This window comes from Ciconia boyciana, chromosome 2 (assembly GCF_034638445.1).
Source record: "Ciconia boyciana chromosome 2, ASM3463844v1, whole genome shotgun sequence".
NCBI lineage: Eukaryota > Metazoa > Chordata > Aves > Ciconiiformes > Ciconiidae > Ciconia > Ciconia boyciana.
In genome coordinates, this window is record NC_132935.1 from 32,783,598 (window position 1) to 32,804,930 (window position 21,333).

The 21,333-nt window shown below is 41.4% G+C and overlaps 1 protein-coding gene across 2 annotated transcripts; it reads right to left on the reverse strand.

The window, feature by feature from the left end:
• Positions 1-1,344: 1,344 nt before the first annotated feature.
• Positions 1,345-15,344, reverse strand: STMN2 (stathmin 2). 2 transcript variants are annotated; one of them, XM_072851221.1, is made up of 4 exons: positions 15,233-15,344; positions 14,423-14,595; positions 4,336-4,527; positions 1,345-1,483 (listed from the first exon to the last, which is right to left on the reverse strand). In XM_072851221.1, exons 1-4 carry the CDS (start codon positions 15,312-15,314, stop codon positions 1,424-1,426), a joined length of 507 nt encoding a protein of 168 aa, XP_072707322.1. In that variant the 5' UTR covers positions 15,315-15,344; the 3' UTR covers positions 1,345-1,423. The 2 variants fall into 2 exon arrangements, with proteins under 2 accessions (XP_072707322.1, XP_072707321.1); XM_072851220.1 differs by having other exon boundaries at positions 14,423-14,624; positions 15,229-15,332.
• Positions 15,345-21,333: the final 5,989 nt, after the last annotated feature.

Here is a 21,333-nt window from a genome sequence, read left to right on the forward strand (position 1 = left end):
TAGCAGAGAAATAAGCTTGGTTTGTTAATAGGTCTTATTTAAGTCTCATTTCCATGCTTTTAGGACTACATTAGGTTTTCACCTCACAGGGGCACATGTCAGAGAAGTAATTGAGCGAGAGAAGAGACAAGCCCTTTTTCAGTTCACAGAACCCCAATTCTTTATTAATCACAGCTTGCTCACAATGACATACAGGAAAATAGCACTAATGAAGAGTAGAATATGCAGGCAGCAACCTCCAGGGGCGTAGGGACAACTTCAAAACTGCAGCTATTTTGGGGACGATGTGTTAGGTTTGGTGATACTGTACTTGGCACAAGCACCCTGTCTAGTCATTCCTCCTGCTTCAGCCCTCTTAGCCCTAGATGTCTGTCACTAGGTAGGGTTGGCTAACACTGAAGAGTAAAGGTCATGACGAATGGAAGTCAGCAGTGTCAAAAAAAAGGTAACAACTGGCTCATGGGTTCCAGGTGAAATATTTGGTAGCCTCTTGTACTATTACACATGTAATGTGGTAGCATCAGATAAGTATCCTAGATCATGGCACCTACAGATAAAGCCACTTGATGCTTTTAGTTGCTCCATCAATAAATTTTCAAGTGGTGAATTAAGCTCACTTTACAATTAGCACTTGTATGGCTGTTTGGCATCATCCAGAATTTGTCATAGCTTGATGGGTACAATGCGCCTCTTAAATTTGCCTCAAACTGCTCCCACTTGCTTTCATTCTGTTGCACAACTGTATTTGTTGCCTCTCACCTCGAAAAGCAGAAGCAACAAGTACTGCACGTGCTGATTTAACCTCAATTATATAGCACACTACAGAGGCCTGTAGCGTAAGTTGCATTTGAAGAAACTACATTTTAAGAGCCTTTTGTCTCGGACAGCTGAAGGTGAAGTCACGATACCTGTGATGTAGTCACTGTTCCAACAAAGCTTATTGATGGCAAAGCAGTCTAGGTTATTAGGCAATGACTGGTCTCTAGCACCATAGAACTACTACTGACCTCGTGGTGGGTTGGAATGAAAGTCGCAGGGAATGGAATTAGACGTCAGGTGCTTCAAATGAACAGACCCAGCAAATTTAACTGAGTGGAAATAGACAACATCAGAAGCCTGTTACAGGACATGTAAGATTATGAAATAACTTGCATAATGCAATACTTGTATTTTTTAACAAAAATGTAAGTATTTACAAAATAAGATCCAAGTTTTTTAAACATCAAGCAAATCATTCTGCAAAGAGACCGCATTGTTTTTGTTTTTATTTTTGTTTCTTTTTTAAAGTTTTTTATTGAGTTCTTGATTTTTTTTTTTTAAACCATGTCATACATTTCCCATACTGATATCGCGTGATCCATAATAATATAGGCAGGGGAAGTTTACTAATGGTGGGGATGGGTCACATCCACCATTGCTGTTTTCAGCCAGACAGTTCCACCTGGAGCTCCTTGTTTCTACGGACCTCTGCAGCATGCCTCTCCTGGAAAACATCAAGAGGGGAAAAATCAAACCTCTTTCTCATTCTGCCTGCCCAGGGAGCGTCCTGATGACAACCTCTTTAGGTTGTGCATTCGATGCTTGTGCAAAACTTGTTTCACAGCACAACCACCTTTAAAGGATGCAGCTCAGGAGAGATGTCCTCTACCAGACCAGCCTGAGGCATGTTTGATGCTTACATTCTGCTTATGCTTTGGAGCTTAGTCTTTTATCTGATATGGCCTTATAATCCTCAGCACCTCACAGAGTTTCATTTTAAAGGCCCACATAGAGAGGTGCTGCTTGCAGCATAAAATGTGCCACGTGCTCACATTTGCTCTTTGAATTCCTAGATCTTAAACTAAATATAGGGAAGGATTAGTGGGCCTGAATTAATTGCTTGCACACCGTATGCTGAAGAAGTGTTAGTTACTGTGTTATCTGTAGCATTTAGGAACCATAGATAAAGGTCCAAGAATTTAGTTCCACCAAGACAGGTCAATCTGAACATCTCAAACATCCCCTTAGACACAACGATGAAGCTAGCTGTCCTCTCCATTCTTTCTCGGGCTGTGATGGAGAAGGGACGTGGTTACCAAAAGTCAATGCTAGGCCTTTCTGTCCACTTCCAGCCATGCTGTCTTCCCTTTTACAAAAGCAGTCATAAGTAATTTAGACTTATTTTAGCCACTGTATATTCAGATACTTCTGTGGAAATGGGCCTGTGGTCAGGAACAACAGCTGTCAAATGAATTTAGGAATGTTCTACTTGTGGTGTTTATAAAACTATTACTTTTGGCAGCTTGTGGGATTAAGGGTTTTTGGTTTATGTCTCTCTCCTTCCAGCTGTCAAACTATCAGACTTTTACCTCTTGTGTCTGATCAGTGAAAAAAAACCCCAGACAAGCAAATGACAAGCACAAGGTGACTACAGAAGCAAACATCCATCCCTAGCTGACTTCAGATTAAGGCACTCCTAGCTATTTCAATGCATTAGAGGGTCTTTTATGGTCCAAAATTCACTGAAGTCAACAGTTATCTTTTTATTGTCTGAGTTGGACTATGGATCACAGGCCAAGACAGCTTATTGCATCAGCTGACTCTGTAAATCACAATTTCTTATAAGATCCATAATTCTGAATGCTAGATTTTACATGGCACTTGTTCCTTGCTCCTGTTTACTACAGTATACAGAAGTTATCTTTGATTGTAGGAACTTCTAGCCACCAAAACCTTGGGGTGTCCACAGTTCTGTGTAACTTTTGAAGATTTGGACCCAGATATCTCACTACTTCTTTTCCTGCACATTCACAGTTCCATTTTGTGTTGGCAAAACTGTATAGTCATGCAATTTTTAATTACTGGTCTGTACAAACGTTGCCAAATGAGTTATTGCCATCTTTGTTCAGAAGCCTTCTTTGGATTTAATGCATATATGCCGTCATATTGCTGTGGAAATGGGACTTAACAGTCTGTTAACATTAACCTAGGACAGAAAGATGTTTCAGCTGTCCTTCCCATTTCCTTTTGGGCCTCAAGGTTTTTCCCTTTGTTCTCATAAGCTTTGGGATATGTGGCTGCAAATTAATCTAATGCAAAAACGTCAAGTAATCTGGGTATGGTTCTTAAGCCCATTTGCATAGTCACTTGTAACATCATCCTTTGGTTTCTGTTATTTTTTTCCTGCTCTCCGAGACTTTTGTCTCCAACAAAGAAACAGAGGTGCTTATGGAGAAGATCTCATTGAAAACCACTGAGAGCTATTTTCTTTGTTAGTCAATTTACTAACATATTAGAAAGTTCATCACTGAGAGAAACAAGTGATCACTCATGCAGGACTGATTAATTTTTTCTTAACACTTCTAAATTTTATTTGCATGTTTCCCTCCCTTGTGTGGAAGGGTTGTTTTGGAGAAGGGCACACTTGGTCCTGCATGGTGGGGTTTGTGATTTACCTGTTTCCTCTGACTGTATCAAAGATCTCCAAAAGAAAATTTACTCTCTTTTAGTTGCAAGACTTATGGAAGAACAAGCCCCTTTTGATGTACAGGAAAGATTTTTTTCCTGTATTTTCTTGTCTTTCTCCTCTGAGAAACCAAGAACTACAGACACATGACAACTCTTTGATTTCATCAATGACTTTTCTTAAAAGTCGAAATCTAAACACGTGACCTTTCATTTGTTCACAGCACTTCTTAAAAGGTAGAAAATCAACCTTTCTCTGGAGACAGTCCAGCAAAGGGCCATGAAGATTAAGGAACTGGAGCATCTCTCAGTCTCTCCTATGAGGAAAGGCTGAGAGAGCTGAGACTGTTCAGCCTGGAGAAGAGAAGGCTCAGGGGGGATCTCATATAAATACCTGAAGGCGGGTACAAAGAGGACGGAGCCAGGCTCTTTTCAGTGGTGCCCAGTGTCAGGACCAGAGGCAATGGGCACACACTGAAACACAAGAGATTCCCTCTGAACACCAGGAAACACTTTTTCAGTGTGAGGGTGACTGAGCACTGGCACAGGTTGCCCAGGGATGTTGTGGAGTCTCCATCCCTGGAGATATTGAAAAGCCATCTGGACATGGTCCTGGGCAGCCTGCTGTGGGTGGCCCTGCTTGAGCAGGGGTGTTGGACCTCCAGAGATGACCTCCAGGGCCCTCTTCCAACCTCAACCATTCTGTGATTGTGCTGTTATAGATGTTTAGTCTTTTTCAAAAGTGAGTGGTGGTTTAGATAGGCATCAGGAGCTCTGACTTAAAAATTGCTCAAGTGTAGGAACTGAGACAGGAGCTACCCACAACATCTCTTCAAAATATTGATTAGATTTTCCTCTCTAGTCTAAGGTGAGGAGTGATGGTGTGGTTACCTTTTCTTGGAGACGTTCAATAAGAGCAGCTAAATTAGCTTCACGGTTTTCTTTGATCTGTTCCATTTTCAGTATCAGCTTTTCTTCTGCCATTTTGCTGAAGTTATTGTTCTCCTCCAAAGCCTTTTGAAGCACTTCTCGCTCATGTTCTCTCTTCTCTGCCAGATGTTTCAGCACCTGGGCCTCCTGGGACTGGAAACAGAGAGACATGTGGCTGAAATGAAATACTCATGTGGAGCAAAAAAAACCCCACAGGGCAACAGTTCACTGAGTTTAGAAACTGCGTAAAGTTTGTTGCTTTGTTGTTACACGCGTTGTTTGGAAAGCTCACTTCTGTGTATAAACCAGATTACCTTCAATAGCAGGGGCTTAGAGGGACTGGCTAAATGTGACGTATGTGCCTGAGGCAGCAGCAGAGAAGTGTCTGAAGCACTTCTGTTAACAAGAAATGCTGTCATGTGTGATTGCCCTGGGTTGTTTAGGTTACTGCAGTGGTTGCTCAACCTCTGACAGCTGCAGTCTATTAGCTATGAGCATTTTATTTGTAGAGGTATGGGATTGGGGACTGAAGGTATGTACAGGGTTAAAAAGGAGGTTGCCAACACAGAAGAGGTGCATTTTTCACCTAGGTAGGACTATCCTTTAATGTGCTTCAATAGTTAATAACAGGCTTTGAAGTTTACTGTTGTGAAAGACAGACAGAATCAATTCAGACAATGTTTTTTTCCCATGATATTTATGTTTGGCTTAATCTCACTGATTAGGAAGGGACAAAGGGTTTTATTCTATAGAAAACAACAAAAAAGCTATTTTTAGTTAAAAATTCAAATTTTGCACGGAAGATGAAAACTGTAGGTAGGAATTAAATGGATGCAGCCTACGTGCAATACTGTGTTATTTGTCTTTGTAAACTCATTGCTTAGAAGCATAAGCTTGGTTATTTATTTTAAATCAAATCACTAACATGAATTCACTAATCCTAGGAGAGAAGCCAAAGAACTTGCAGCATTGGGCCCATCCTCCAGGCAAGTCTAGTCGAAAAGACAATATGTTTCAGAGGGGTTATTTGGAAATGATAAACAATATCATATGCTTTTGGATAAAATAAATTAGAGGGAGCATGAGAAGCAAACAGAAATCAGGGAATGAAATATGGTGCTGGGAAGCTAAGTGTGTATTTCAGTGCAGATCACAATGCACTGTTGCCATTGTTATCTGTAAAAATGAATTAGTTTAAGGCCTAAATTAAGGGCTTTAACCAATAACTACAATTAGTGATAACGAATCCTATTAAATTCTATAATGTGGCTTTAAACAGAGTAAAAAAGGCTGCAATTCTTTTACATTAGCGAGATCCAACTAGGAGGAGAAAACAAGTGTTTTAATAAAGGTAAGATACACATAAAGCCAAATGCACTGACGAGGCAAATGAAGCAGATTCTAGAAAAGGCTGCAAAAGCCAGGCAGAACATCTTGCAGCAAGACACTGGAGTAAAACATACCTGGCTTTGCAAGGCTGTAATGGCTTGCTTGAGATTAGAGGAAAAAGCTACTTTGATCCATCTTGGCCACTTAATGCATTTGCTTTCACCTCTGGCCTGGTTGCAGTTAAGGGGTCATTTCTCAAACTGTGCTCCCCAGAGCACTTGCTGATGGGCACGGTCTCCTGAAATGGCTGGTACCTTACAAAGGCTCCTCCTTGCTCTTACCTCCATTACAGCATATGCTGAACAGGTAATAGAGCAAGCATTTTTCAGATCTTTGATTCAGAGAAAATAACTGTTGTGTAGGCCCAAAGGTGTTGCAAATGGGAACAAAAAGTCCTCAGACAGGCAAAAAGCAGAGGGAGTTTCACTGGTGGAGAATGGAAGGAGAATGAGCCAAAGGGAAAGAGAGCTGGGCAAAGAAGGAAACTTGTAGACTAATTGAAAAATCATAAAAGCCCCATCAGTTTAACAAAAACATTAATCATTTTAATAATCATATTAGAAAAAGGTATTTTGAAGCAAAATATTTGATTTCACATACTTAGCATTTAACATTTCTTTAACTGTAGACTATTTCAAAATGTAAAAAAGTTATTTTGAAAGATTTTGTACAATGTAAAACTGAAATAACTGAACATCTGCATCTTGTTTTACCATTTTGGGACCAGCTTGAGTGATTCAGTTTGACCAGTGTTTGTGAAGTTATTCTGCATTTTCTGTTTAATTTACTATTCAATGTCAACCTTTCATCTACTTTTGGAAAAGTTATTGTCATTAAATTTTGGTTGCTGATATGAATTTTGTGAATCCTTTGCTTAAGTGATCTAAAAGTAACTTTGATAATCTAAGAATCTATTTCCCTTCCTGTTGGGAATTTGAATGGAAAAGATACTATGATACTAATTGTAATGTCCTGCCCCATGAAACGTTCAAGAAGTCACTTGTTAATTTGGAAGGCTAACATTTCATGGTGTTTAAATATGTACATATAATGGGTTATAAAATCAAGCATTTTCAGATTTGGTAAACAGACATTTCCAAGGACATATCCAGGGCCCATGGAGATGCTATAATAAAAAGTAAGATTTGGACTGTGCTTATAAGCAGCATTTTTGAAATGAACATTGGCTTTCAACAGGAGATAGCAAAACGCCTTTGAGACTCTGGGGCACTTGCCCATATTTCAGGATTTGTTTTCTTCCATTCAAACCCATTGCCTTCTGGAACTACTTATTATCATAAATCCAGGAGAACAGTGAAAAATGAGAGTTCCATATCAAAGTACACATAGTTCTGGAGGCTACGCTGTCAGACAACACATTCAAAAGTAATTTGTCCACTAATGCATGACAAGGAAGAAAAGCCTTATACTCTAATTCAGTATTACTGGATGCAAATTGTGTTGGAACCAGTGAGAGTCTGAATGAAAAATAAACCAAGCCTCAGGAACTGCCTGCACACCCCTAGTGCGATTTTCCTTTATGCTATGCCTTTAAACAGCATTCCTTTTCCTCACTCAAAATGTTCAAGGTTCAAAATACCTCCCCACCACAAAACATCCACAGGGTAGTCTCATTTAGACTGACGTCCCTCTTCTAATGCCATTGTACCCCAGTTGTGCATCTGCCTGTTTCCCTGGTGCTCAGACCATTTTTAAAGTCCTCTTACGACAGTTTTAGAAGGCAGTTGGTATGTTTTTGTACTGGATTGTCAAACGATTTTCTGTTTCCAACACATTTGGCAAAAGAACTTGTCCGCCCTGTCTGTTCAAAGTCTACTACACATCCAGAAATGGCTAAATGAATGACCCCAGATACCTAGTGGGGTTGGGATCAATAGACTCCCTTTGTTGTTTGTGTTGGCTTTTAACTGCTGCGTTTGGACTCCCACGGTCTTGATACAGGATTCCAACATATGTAGGAAGTTTTTATTCCAAGTTTATTTTCAACATTGTGTTGTTTGAAGTGCTGGAAAGGATATTTTCAAATCCGTGATAGTCCACGTTCTAACACACTTGTGTATGGGCTTACGATAAGTACTTATTGTACAGCTATTGTGAGACAATGAGTAAAAAAGGCTGAAAATGGTCTGAAAGATAAAGAAGATTAATAAGGAGAGAAAAGTATTAAATGGTGGAGAAAGGAAAAAGCAATACTCAAGGGGGAATATGCAGAAGACTTCTTAAATATAACAAGGCATAACCAATGCAGCTACAGCTGCAGCATCTAATGCTAGATGTGGAGGAGTAAAAATGTTGAAAAACATTCCTGGTACAGATACCTTTGCTCCTAGAAATGTATTGCTGTGCTAAAAAGATGGCTAATGCAGGCAAACTCCTATGATATTCATGTCATATTTGTAAAGGTTCACGCGCACCCCCAGTTTTCAGAGATGAGTGCTTCAAAAGGAAGTCCACATCTCATACTTAGCTGGCCAGAGATAGATGCAGACAACTAAACACTCACTTCATGAGCAAAGTTATTTATGGAAATTGGCTTTGAAGATACATATATTTTTTAATTATTACTCACAGGAAGAAAATTCTACTTATCTGAGTAACAGGTGCTTTATTTTCTCGCATTTATCTATTTTTCTTTGACATGTACATCCAAATATTGAAGTAATTTATGCAGAGATAAAATTAAAGGATTACTTTTAAGCAAGGAATGGGCTCAGACAACTGCTTTTAAACTGTGAATTTCAGCTTGAATGCATTCACCTTAGTTACTAGGATTCTTAGGTACTAGGATGTATGAGGCACGCTACCAGTCATGAGAACTCCACTTTCATAACACATTCATTCACTGGCTGGACTTTTAAAAATGAAATTGTTCAGCAGAAGCTGCATTAACCTTGATATTCTTCAGTGTACTGTGTATTTAAGAGATACTATTAATGGAACATAATGTGAAGACAGGATTAAAGGCTCCTACTGCAATGTAAATGCCAAGGTGAAGCCTAGGTATGAATCAGAAATAAATGGTGAGTTGAAATACTGGTGTTTTCAGGGGAAGGAATTGAGGCTGGGATTTTTCCACATAAAAGCAAGGGAATGGACTCAAGTTAGACCTCACTCATGGCACTGGCTTCTTCAAATCTCTGTATGGTTACATCCTATTCCTCACTGGGAGTACTATTATTTGTATTACATTAGCAGCTATTCAGGCTGTTGTGAGGACTCATTGTTCCAGGCAGTGGGCAAATACACAGGGAGAGGCAGTTCCTCTCTCAAAGCAATGACAGTCTAAAGAGACACAAAAAAGAGGAGGATGCTCCTGCTCCATGGGGTCACAGAGCAGACGACTGAAATGGCCATACATCAGGAGAGCCAGAGACATCTGAGCTGTAAACATAGGTGAAGTCTTGCTTCTACTGAAATCAGATGGTACAAAATTTTGCTTGAATTTGGATGAGAATTTTTTTTTTGTCCTGCCTGCCAGTGGAGCTTTGGGTCAGGGCTACAAAGAACATGAAGAGTTAAAAAAAAAAAAAGAAAGAGCCCATCCACAATGTGAAACAAAAATCCCCTCACTTTCTCTTCCTCAACTGGCACAAAATTGCTGTTCTCAGGGTGGTGACCCATGGGGGTGAACAAGGCATGTTGGAGCGATGCAAGAGGTCCCACCTGAGCCCTCTGCCTGATGCTCCCCTACCTGCTCATGAGGCATTTCTTTATCTGCTGCAGTTTGAGGCCTGGCATTTTAAAGTTAATAAAGATCAGTTTGTCTTGCAATTGTTCATTAGCAGCAAAGCCCATGGCAGACTGTGCGGAGAAGCTTTGCCAGCATTGGGATGTTTGCTGTCTCTGCTCATGACTCCACGTGCCCTGAGACAGAGCTTTGTGCCTCACACCAAACCCTCTCCTAGCTGGTAGCAAACATCTTCCTATGGGCACATATCCCATAGGCTTACGCTTTTTGGATGAGGAGCTGAGGAGTGGCTTGCAGTTTTGGCTATCTTTTGTAAACATTAGGGGTGAAGCACCATGTATGGAAACGTTATGGTGTAAATCAAAATGGGGCAGAAACACCTGGTTCTGGTGCTGATTCCACATGTCTTTCTGGGACCTTTACATAGAAAAGCATTTCATGCTGTATTCCCTCTCCACACAAGCACAGCTGAGGGCCAGCAGTAACAGAAAGGGAGATCAGTAGATGGGCAAGACGTGAGGCAAATGTCTTGGGCAGTGCCTGTCCTCCCTCCCAGCCTGCTTGCTTACAAATTATAGGAAACCAAGGAGGGGAATAGCAATGAGTTGGAAGAACAAAAAAAGCTCCACTTTTGCCAGGAAAGGTGCTGATCCCTTCTCTGCCTCTCTTCTTGCCTGGAGAGGGACAACAGTTTTGTAGGTCCCACACAATTTCTAGGAGGGAGCATTTGTCCCCCAGCTCCGCTGCCTTCCCCGCCTTGGTGAAGCCTTTTCCCGCAACAGCCTGCTGTACCGTGTGGTAAAGCACAAGTGGCTTTTCCAGTGCCAAAGGAGAGATGGATCAAGAGTATTAAGAAGTGCCTCTGGGCAGGCTGTGGGGCTTGCTCAAAGGGGCAGCGAGTTGGGCGCTGAAGCCCGATGCAGAGTGTGGCCATGATGCTGGCAGAGATGCCCTGGGCTGCCTGCCTGCCTCAGGGAGCACAGAAAGCCTTGCCCAGGCTAGGCTGCACAGGGGGCTTATCTTGCAGCACTTCATAGTAATGGTATTAAAAACTCATGTAGCTATAAGTCTATATCCAACAGCATGAAAGTTAAAAATTATGACTGTTCTGCATTCTTTGTGGCACTAAGCACTAGGGATGAGCCTGATTCAATTTCATCCCAATACAAAGCCATTAAGAGGATTTAATTACATACGATTTCTCTCCCATAATCCAAAATCTAGTAGAAATGTGCGTCCCTTTAGTGTTTCATTTTTATGCTAGTAAGTTGAACATGGGCAATAAAGATATATAATTAATTCAACATATGGCTCTTGAAGTCTATACATCAAGTGTAATAATAGCTGAACGTTCAAGGCCGACGGATAAAAATTGATAAATGTTAAAGGTTCTGTAAGAAATAAACTTCTGCTGCTTACAATGTCACTGTGCTCTAATTTCTTAAGTGGGAAAGATGAAAAGATCTTTCTGATTATCCACCAAGGTGGGAAAATATAGCACACATATGCCAAAAAAATAATGGGATAATAACGACATGCTGTAAAGAGTATTCTATAAATGGAAAGGACAAATCTGTAACTAGCCCAAATGGGTCTCACTGTGTGGTGCAAAAGGAAAAAATGCCTCAGGTGAAACTCTCGGTTTGGTCTGAGAGTATGAGGCCACAGTGACTGTCAAGTGAGGTAGAGAAAAAGGGTGAGAAAAAGAAAGAGCCCTGTAAAAGCTTATAAGGGAATAGACAACAATGATAAACAGGAAACAGCATAAGCAGGAGACTGCTGAAGTACATGTATTGCTGTAGATGTTCTCATGAGTTTGAAAATTTATTAATGAACACTGCCTAATTAACAGAGCAGAACCTAATTCCTAAACAGTGTGAAATCAATTAGTATTTTTTCCAAAAAGGCAATTCTCATCCATTAGTTATACTTGATTTTAATTAGAACTGTGCTGGAAGGACACGATCTAAAATGGTCATGCCTGACAGCTGTTGTACATAGATTGAAAAGTGTGAGAACAAACGCCATGCTGCATATCAGAAAGTCTGTCTGGTTTGCCTAGCAGCAGAAAGTGGAAGATGCTTAGGGAAAGTGTAGATGAAGTTGGGCAAATCTGCCTGGTCCTTTCCTTGAGATCTATCTCTCTATCTATCTCTATATCTCCCTAGCTTTCAGCAGTCACCAAGTTACATATTTTCTGAGCCAGAGGCTGCATTCATATAATAATTTCCTACAAGGTAGTGCTCTATTAATTTTGCTATTATTTTTTTGAAATAAATAATATTTTAATAATCTCTAAATAGTCTGTGATAACAAATACAGCTTGATTAAACACTACATGAAAAGGTGATTCCCCCTCTATTTTGAAATTGCTGTCTGATGATTTCATTGAGTGTTTTGTCCCCTTTGGATTGCGTGAAACAGAATATAATTGCTCCTATTCATCTTCTCATTACCATTCATGACTTTGTAGACTTCTATCTTATCTTCCATCTGTTGTCTCTTTCCAAGCTGAAAAGTGGACTATTTAATTTATCTTCTTATAGAAGATGTTCTGTTCCTCTGATTGCTTTTTATCCTTCTCTGCAATATACTCTTTTTCAGGCCAAAAATGAAGGCAATAGTTGAGATGTGGGAGCACCAAGGATTTTAATAGTGAGGTAATGAAGTTTTCTGCTCTGTTCTTTGTTCTTTTCCCAGCAATTTCTGCTGCAATGCTAATGTGGAGGATCTTGTCTGTTAAAATAACTCAGTTATATGTTAATTCAAAATGAATATAGCACCAAGGGGAAGAAATGGCAGGTGTCTGTATTGCTATCACTGATTACCAGTTTATTGCATAATGAGTTTTTCTTTAGGAAGAAATGAACAGTAATGAAATCAATGAAATGAAATCTCTGGGACATTCAATTTCTATTTCCCACTAAGTATATGCATAATATCAGGCTTCTTAATTGCTGCCATTTCATTCTGTGTCCATATCTTTACTTGCGTATTTGTACTCAGTACAGAGGCACTTCACAGATCGAGTCTTTGGGGCATATCATCATCATTTGGGTGTGTGAAAGCTCATACTTCTGGGCAGGTGCTAGTGCAAATGCATATTCCTTTCACATACAGTCATGTCCTTTTACTGAAACTAATACTCTGGCAGAAATATTTCTTTGAAAGAAGCAACAGTGCTAATGTGTGGGCATTAGAAGCGCAGAGTCTTGTGTTAGCAAGGCAGCAGAACTGGCAAATGTGGCAACACTTCAGGGTTCACCTAAAATAATTGTTCAAATTAATGAGGTCCAGAATAGTCAGGTTTCACTGCAAATCAATACTGAGGGCCAGGTTTTAAGGACCTGCCGGTAATCCAGATCTACTGACTTCAGTGGACTCAGATCTCACCATACACCAGTGTAATCACTCCACTGGGTTTCTTGGAAGCGACCCTGATCTGGTCTGACAGGAATGAAAGGAGAATGGAGCTGCTTTTGTTGGGCTGCTCCATGTGCTATCTGTGGCATATCTGCTGTCCCTGGACTTCTGTATACACTTTTGTCCATATCTGGAAACGATTCTGTAAACGTCAGCTTTAGTAACAAATCACATTGTTTAGGAGATAAATGAAAGGCTTAGCGACACCTAAGCTTGTTTCATTTTCAGGTATACTCTACCAGGGACTCCATGAGCAGGTGGAAGGGGTTTCTAACTCCAATTTACCTGGTGCAGGCAGATTTGCCACAAAATAACATTGATTGCCTGGATGAAGGACACAGAAAGTCTTTCTATGGCTTCTGAGGCTTCTCTGGCTTCTGTGGCTCTCCTTTTGTGCCATAGCAAAAGGAAACATGGATTAACCAGGACAACATATTACCACATCTTGAGTTTTCTGTGGCCATTGCAGCCAGCCATGACTTTCCTGAAATGGTGCAACACAGCATAAACACTGGGCCTGTACAGAACACTGCTAATTTTCAGACTGGCAATTCAGGCTGGCAATGGTGAGTGTCTCATTGGCTTTACCTGTCATCCTCTGACTTATCTGATGTGGAATTTGGCCTTTTACCTTCCACAAAAAAAAAAAAAAAAAAAAAAAAAAGGCAATCTGAGCTAGCTCTGACTGAGAACAAATAAAAGACCTCTTCAACACATCAGTCATGATGAAAGCCAAATAAACAGTTAATGTGGACTTCCTGCTGCATGCACCCTGCATTTTTACTAAGCTTTGTGAAGAAGGTGTAACAACCCTTCTAAACCCTATGGGACAAACTTATGATTATGAAACAGGGTTTTACCATTATGGGTAAGGTCATGAAGAAGGGAAGACTTAGTCTGAAGATAACCCTATAAGGCCAACTTCCAGCACTAGAGCCTGTCTGCTAGAAATGCCTCTCCTTAGTCGCTGTGCTATGCTAGCATCTTCATCCAAGTCTGTGGTGAATGATCCAGAACACTCTTTATTCAGGGCTGACATGCCTCCATACTGCATAAATAAGACATTTTAGCTGCCTCAGGCAGACCTTGTGAGTAATTTCCATGGGCACTACAAGGAGTCAAGATCTTGTAGCCCAGACAGTAGCTGTTTGAATTGCACATCCATCTCTTAAACTTAGACACCAGAAGAATTGCACTGGTTTTCAGCAACTATTATAGATGCTCTGAATGACTGCTTACACTCACACAGTAAGCATGAGTATCTGAACCCACTTGGGCCTCCCGTCCAAAGCTACCCGTATCTTGTGATGCATACTTGCCAAGCATCAAAACCAGTGAGGTTTTTTTGCAAGCTGCTGAAAGAAAATAAACTCATTTGTTTCTTTAAATGTGTTAATAATTTTTGTCCGTGCAGGCCACTGTTAGTCAGTGACGGCAATGGAAAGCATACCAATGGACAGGAAACTTGGCTGTTATTCTGTACACTAAGTCAGGTCTAATTACTAGCATTTTTTTAAGGAAATATACCTTTCTCCTCTCCTCTGCAGCCTCCAGCTTTTTCTGGATCTCCTCAAGAGAGAGTTCTTTCTTCTTTGGAGAAGCTAAAGTTCGTGGTGCTTCTGAGACAGGAGATGGCGGCTTTAGGATCAGTTCAAAGGCCTGGCCCGAGGCACGTTTGTTGATTTGTTTCACTTCCATGTCTGCACAATAAAGTGAGAAATGGTAAGCCCTTCAATACCTCAGTGGTATTGAGGAGAGAAGCAGCACAAACGTTAGTGTATAATCAGAAGCACAGACAAAAGATTTAGCATCTTTGCCTTAGGCGTTTTAAATGCAATGGCAGATTATGGGCTGAAAACTGCTTTCAGGAGAAGTATATTCCATTTTCGCTGTAATAGCTTAATTATATCTTAATCTCATAAAGATAAAAATTTACAGCAGTTTTGGAATCTTACTGGGGTTCTGTGCCATTTCACACCCCCTGCGAGCAGTGCCCAAACTGATTAATTTTTTAAGCATGCTTTCATCTTTTCTTGGTTTCCTTGGGAGTTGTGTCAGCCGTGAAGAGCTGTAATTCTCAGATGGGTAGTAGGAAAAGTACAGCTCAGTATGCGAGGGCTAGCTTTAAGAGTTTAGTTAGTTGCTATTAGGAACAATATCCAGCATCACAGGTAATACACAATCAATAGAAGGTAATAGCCAAAACCTGCAAATTAATTGTTAAATCAGCAAAACATCCACTGGCTAACATTATGCACTGGGATGGTGAACTGAGTCATTTCCCAGCACTAGCACATTATCTGACCCACAGGATGATTTCCAGTGAAAGGCACTCACCATCATATTTATAGATGTTCATGTTGCGAGGTTCAGGGTAAAAACAGGAGCAGATCAGAGAGAGCATGGACAGCTCCTTCATCTTTTCCTTGTAAGCTGAAACGAGAGACCTTGTTAGCGTGGTGCATCTCCCCAGATCCTCCTAGTGAATCTCTAACTGAGGTCACTGGCTGGGGACCAGCAAATCTGCTCTATCACCCACCTGGTAGATTTCTCTAGAATATTTACGTTCAAATATTTCTTCTGAACATTGAGCCTTTATCAAATCACACGTGAGATGCTCAGTACTGCAGAGACTGCTTCTGATCTCCTACATTATCTCAGCCTAACACAGACAGTCCTCTTTGGGTTATACAAAGTGAATCTGGGTACCAGGAAATGTATTTAGCATTGGAAGAGTGCCATGACTCCACTCTCTCCTGGCAGGTGGAGAGAAATGAAGCTCTTACAAATTCTCTGACGTATCCAAATGCAATTGAGAACAGCTCTGAAATGCTGCCCATGTATTGCCATAGGCAGATGCTAAAGACATTAGCTGTTACAAATGAAAATGTCATCCAGATAATTAAAAATAAAACCAGAAATGTATCCAGAAAAGGATACATTTATCAAATCCTTTGCATAATGTCCTTAATATGCGTAACTACTTGAAACAAAGCTTTTCCTTCCTCACTTATTTGCTTCCATACTCAGGTCTAGTGTATATCAGCTGATGCAATAAATACCCTTGTAATTTGCCTTTACGGTGTTACCTTTACTGACTTTGTAATGCCTATAGGTCCCAGTCATGGGCTGAGGAGGACTTGGTCTAGAAATGGTGATACCAATGCCTAACCATTATACAATGTTCTGCATTCACCCTTTCTAATTTCTGTCATCCCAGCTTGTAAGTAGGAAAATAGTCTTGAATCTGGTCACTTGGCAAGTCAATGACAGAGCCCAAACTAGAGCCAGCTCTCCTGGGTCCTGGGGCAATATCCGAGCCACTGCCCACACTGCATAAAGTATATATGTTGAGGGGGGTGTGTGCTTCAAAAGTCATCTTGGCACACACAAATCCCTGCTACTACCGAAATCATATCTACAGAGGCAGACACACATTTGCTGCCAGCATTTGAAAACATGCCTTAAAATATAACTGCGGCTGAAAGTATTGTACTTAACAGATTAGTCCAAATTAATCCTTGATGTTACTAAAGGAAAATCAGACAGCCCTTTGATCTTCAAATTGTGGATATATATGAAATTGTCATTCAGCCTTTCTCATGGATGCCCTTGTGCTTTTTGAATTTTTTTTTCCTATTCAGAAAGGCCCCTGAAGTTGATGAGGGCTTGAGAGCCTTTAGGTGCTGCTCAAAATGGTGGTATTTGAATGATACCATACTGCAATAAAAGACAATAAAAATATTTCTATAAATACATTAAGAACAAAAGGAGGGCTAAAGAGAATCTCCATCCTTTATTGGATGCGGGGGGAAACATAGTGACAAAGGCTGAGGTACTTAATGCCTTCTTTGTCCCAGTCTTTAATAATAAGACCAGTTGTTCTCGGGGTACCCAAGCTTGGTACTCCCCTCCCCTGGAAGACAAGGAGCAGAATGAAGCCCCCATAGTCCAAGGGGAAATGTTTAGCGACCTGCTACACCACTTAGACACACACAAATCCATGGGGCTGGATGGGATCCACGCAAGGGTACTGAGGGAGCTGGGGGAAGTGCTCACCAAGCCCCTTTCAATCCTTTACCAGCAGTCCTGGCTAACTGGGGAGGTCCCAGTTGACTGGAGATTAGCAGAAGTGACACCCATCTACAAGAAGGGCTGGAAAGAGGATTTGGGGAACTACAGGCCTGTCAGTCTGACCTCAGTGCCGGGGAAACTGATGGAGCAGATCATCTTGAGTGCCATCATGTGGCATGTACAGGACAACCAGGGGATCAGGCCCAGTCAGCATGGATTTATGAAAGGCAGGTCCTGCTTGACCAACCTGACCTCCTTCTAAGACAAGGTGACCTGCTTAGTGGATGAGGGAAAGGCTGTGGATGGTGTCTACCTAGACTTTAGTAAAGCCTTTGCCACCATTTCCCACAGCATCCTCCTGGAGAAACTGGCTGCTCATGGCTTGGACGGGTGTATAATTCGCTGGGTAAAAAACTGGCTGGATGGCTGGGCCCAAAGAGTGGTGGTGAATGGAGTTAAATCCAGTTGGTGGCCAGTCACAAGTGGTGTTCCCCAGGGCTCAGTATTGGGTCCAGTTCTATTTAGTATCTTTATCAATGATCTGGATGAGGGGATCGAGTGCACCCTCAGTAAGTTTGCAGATGACACCAAGCTGTGCAGGAGTGTTGATCTGCTTGAGGGGAGGAAGGCTCTACAGAGGGACCTGGACAGGCTGGATCGATGGGCGAAGGCCAATTGTATGAGGTTCAACAAGGCTAAGTGCTGGGTCCTGCAATGCTACAGGCTTGGGGAAGAGTGGCTGGAAAGCTGCCTGGCAGAAAAGGACCTGGGCGTGTTGGTTGACAGCTGGCTGAATATAAGCCAGCAGTGTGCCCAGGTGGCCAAGAAAGCCAATGGCATCCTGGCTTGTATCAGAAATAGCGTGGCCAGCAGGAGTAGGGAAGTGATCATGCCCCTGTACTCAGCTTTAAGGCTGCACCTTGAATACTGTGTTCAGTGTTGGGCCCCTCACTACAAGAGAGACATTGAGGTGCTGGAGTGTGTCCAGAGAAGAGCAATGAAGCTGGTGAAGGGTCTAGAGCAGAAGTCTTATGAGGAGCAGCTGAGGGAACTGGGGTTGTTTAGCCTGGAGAAAAGGAGGCTGAGGGGAGACCTTATCGCTCTCTACAACTACCTGAAAGGAGGTTGTAGAGAGGTGGGTTTCAGTCTCTTCTCCCAAATAACAAGCCATAGGACATGAGGAAACAGCCTCAAGTTGCACCAGGGGAGGTTTAGATGGGATATTAGGAAAAAATTCTTCACCAAAAGGGTTGTCAAGCATTGGAACAGGCCTCCCAGGGAAGTGATTGAGTCACCATCCCTGGAGGTATTTAAGACACATGTGGATGTGGTGCTTAGGGACATGGTTTAGTGATGGACTTGGCAGTGTTAGGTTTAAGGTTGGACTTGATGATCTTAAAGGTCTTTTCCCAACGTAAATGATCCTATGATTCTATGATACATCAGTTCAGGAATGGATTTCTAACTGCCAGTGGATGATTAATTAATTCAATTAAGCTTTGCATGGGGGTCTCTAATCACGGACACTAAATAACCCACCCAAAGGAAGTTTTACAGAAACCACTGGTGAAAGCCAGCATCTCAGGTCAAGAGTGTACTGAAGACTCTGCCTTCTGTGAGCTGAGGTTGTCAAGGAAGCTTGGACTTGACAAGTTTTTTGGTTTGAAACATAAGTACCAACTTGCAAGGAATAACTCAAAAATCCTCTGAAGAGACAAATCATGTCCAACTGATGTCTGTTAACAGTCACACATATTGATATGTTCATTTAGGCCTCCATCCAACAAAGGATTTAACTGCATGCCTAATTCTAAGAGCACAGGTGTGGCTGTCCAGACTGTCCTTTGAGGAGGGCTTGCCCAGCTGGCTGCCCACACCACCAAAATTGCATCCTTTTCAGCAGGGAGGTTGTGGAATAGGCACACGAGACCTTGCATGCTGCCTGGGAGGCTGCTAAATATACAGCAAATGGATGCTGGGTTGCGTGTTAAAGACATGGCCATTGATGACACAAGCTGAAAGCTAAATGTTCTTGTACAAAGTCTGCTGAATCACTGCTGCAATGTATACCTTGAAATACCTTTGTAGAAAGAGGCATGCAAAGCAGTGTCCTAGGAACCCTGCCTTTTGGGGCCTTTGTTATTGTTTTTTATCTGTGCTTGAAATTGAATATGTCTTGTTTTCTAACAGCATTTAAAACAATTAGAAAAAGGTGTTTGTTCTCCCAGCTTGCCATCTGCAAAACATGGCTGGAGAAAGATAAGAACGTGCTCAGCTCTCTTTCCTTTCAGTACAATAGCTGCACTGAAAGCACGCTGGCGAAATGATTGCCCTATTTCATTCTGGCCACTGACAGAATTAGGATGACCTTCCATGCTTTACAAGCATTACATTTTCTTTTTTCATGGTATTGATTTAGTCTCCATTTGCCCTAGAAAGTCCTTCAACCATAGTTGGAACTTGGCTTGAATACTCACAGCAAGTTCTGGAGGCTACTGCAGCCCTGGGAACCAAACAACACATGGATGATGCAGGACAGGATGGGAAAGGAGTCCTACTCTGCCTCGGGCGGCCATTGGGAGAGTATACAATGCATCGTATGCCTGACATGTTGACAAGTACTGTTTTTCCTGTTGGAGACAAGGGCTGAGGGCCTCAAAGGAACTGAAGACCTACACATCTCCTCAGGCATCCAACATCACCCTTGTGACTTGTTCCCCTTGACCAGGCAAAGAACAGCTTATTTGGCAGCACTGAGTAGCAGGAGCCCTGCTTTGCTCAGCTGTCCTTTCCTTAAACTGCCATACATTAAAAAAAAAAGCAGCACTGTTAGCCCAGTGACATCTCCATAGGCACCTATAGTGGTCTGATTAGAGTGGGTGGCCAGTGTCACACAGGTTGAACAGGGAGACAACTGTGCTTTCCTAAACCCTGAGGAGTTAGTATTTTAGCCATGGAAGCCTGTTCTCTCTAAAAGAAACATTATTCCATTAAAAAAGCAGAACACTTGGGCCAGAAAGCCAATAGCACATTTATGCGATCTGCACAGGACCTCTTGAGTTAACTGAAATAGGCACAAAAATTATCTATCTTATAGTGGAGCTTTTAAAAACCCTTGAAGCCAAGCAGTGATTGCAACAAAGTTTATTTTCCAAATGTGTTTCAACTGGCTTGCTAATTATATAGCTCCTTGTGCAGTCATGTAGGGTACATATCATTCCATTAACTGTGCAAGTTAAATGAAGGAAAGTAAATGATGGTAATCGTAATACTACAAAAGTTTTGATAGGGAAATTGCTAGGAAAGAACAATGTTGACAAAAGACAGCAACAGAATCTTCTCAGTTATATGCAGCAAGATTTAAATGTTTAGATGCATTAAATGCTTCAAAGTTGGGCAAGAGCAGAACACTGATTTTTGCTAAAACCAGAAGGGATTTCAGTATTAGTGATTCTTGGAGTTTTGCTGTGAATATCCTAGTATTTACAGGTCTTCTTAAATTCTGAAGCTGTGTGATTATTTCAGAACGTCATCAATTTTTTTAAAGTAAATTAATCATATTCAGAGTTGCAGAGAAAGCCTTGAAAATATTATCTAATGCCCCTAAAAGCTTTGACAGCTTCAGAGAAGAAGAAACTCAGATGTTTGAAACTCAAGATTGCATTTTTTTCTGAATGAGTCCCAAATGCACCTTAGTATCATTGTTTTAAGCTAATCTCACCATTTTCTCAAACTTCTGCTGTTATTTTTTAACAGCTATGTTTAGAAACTGTGAAGCCACTCCCTGCATTGGGTGAACATTTCCATGCTCTTTCTTCGTGGGCTCTTTACTTGCTGGTCCAGGTAAGATCTCTTGCAGGCTTTCAAGGGCGCCAGTGCTACGTCTGCATGAGCAAGCAGGGAAGCACAGCAAGACTGGATCTCTGGAGGGAAACAATTCTAAGGACTCCTTGCCAATGCTGTATACATTTTGGGGGTCTCTTCTTTAGACAAGTTTGGTCCCATGTTCTGAACAACCATTAGTGCCTGGAGCATCGTAGATATACTGCCAATGCACGTCTTCCAGTTTCATTACCTATCAAGTAAACCAGTTTGTGCACTCTGAGATTGCTCTGCAGTGTGAACCACAGCATGGTCAGCTAGGTGTTTTGATGATTCTCTTCGAAAGTGGTCTCCTGTTCTCAAATAATACACTTATTCAGATATATCCCATATTCCTCCACTAACGACAGAAAATTAGTCCATCGCCAGCCCTGCAGCTCACTTGCCCACTGAGTGAAGCTAATAAGGAAGAGTGCTATGGCTGCCATTAGAAGTCAGCAACCACTTATTTGCTGCTGGGAGAAATAGGAAGATTAGGGAAA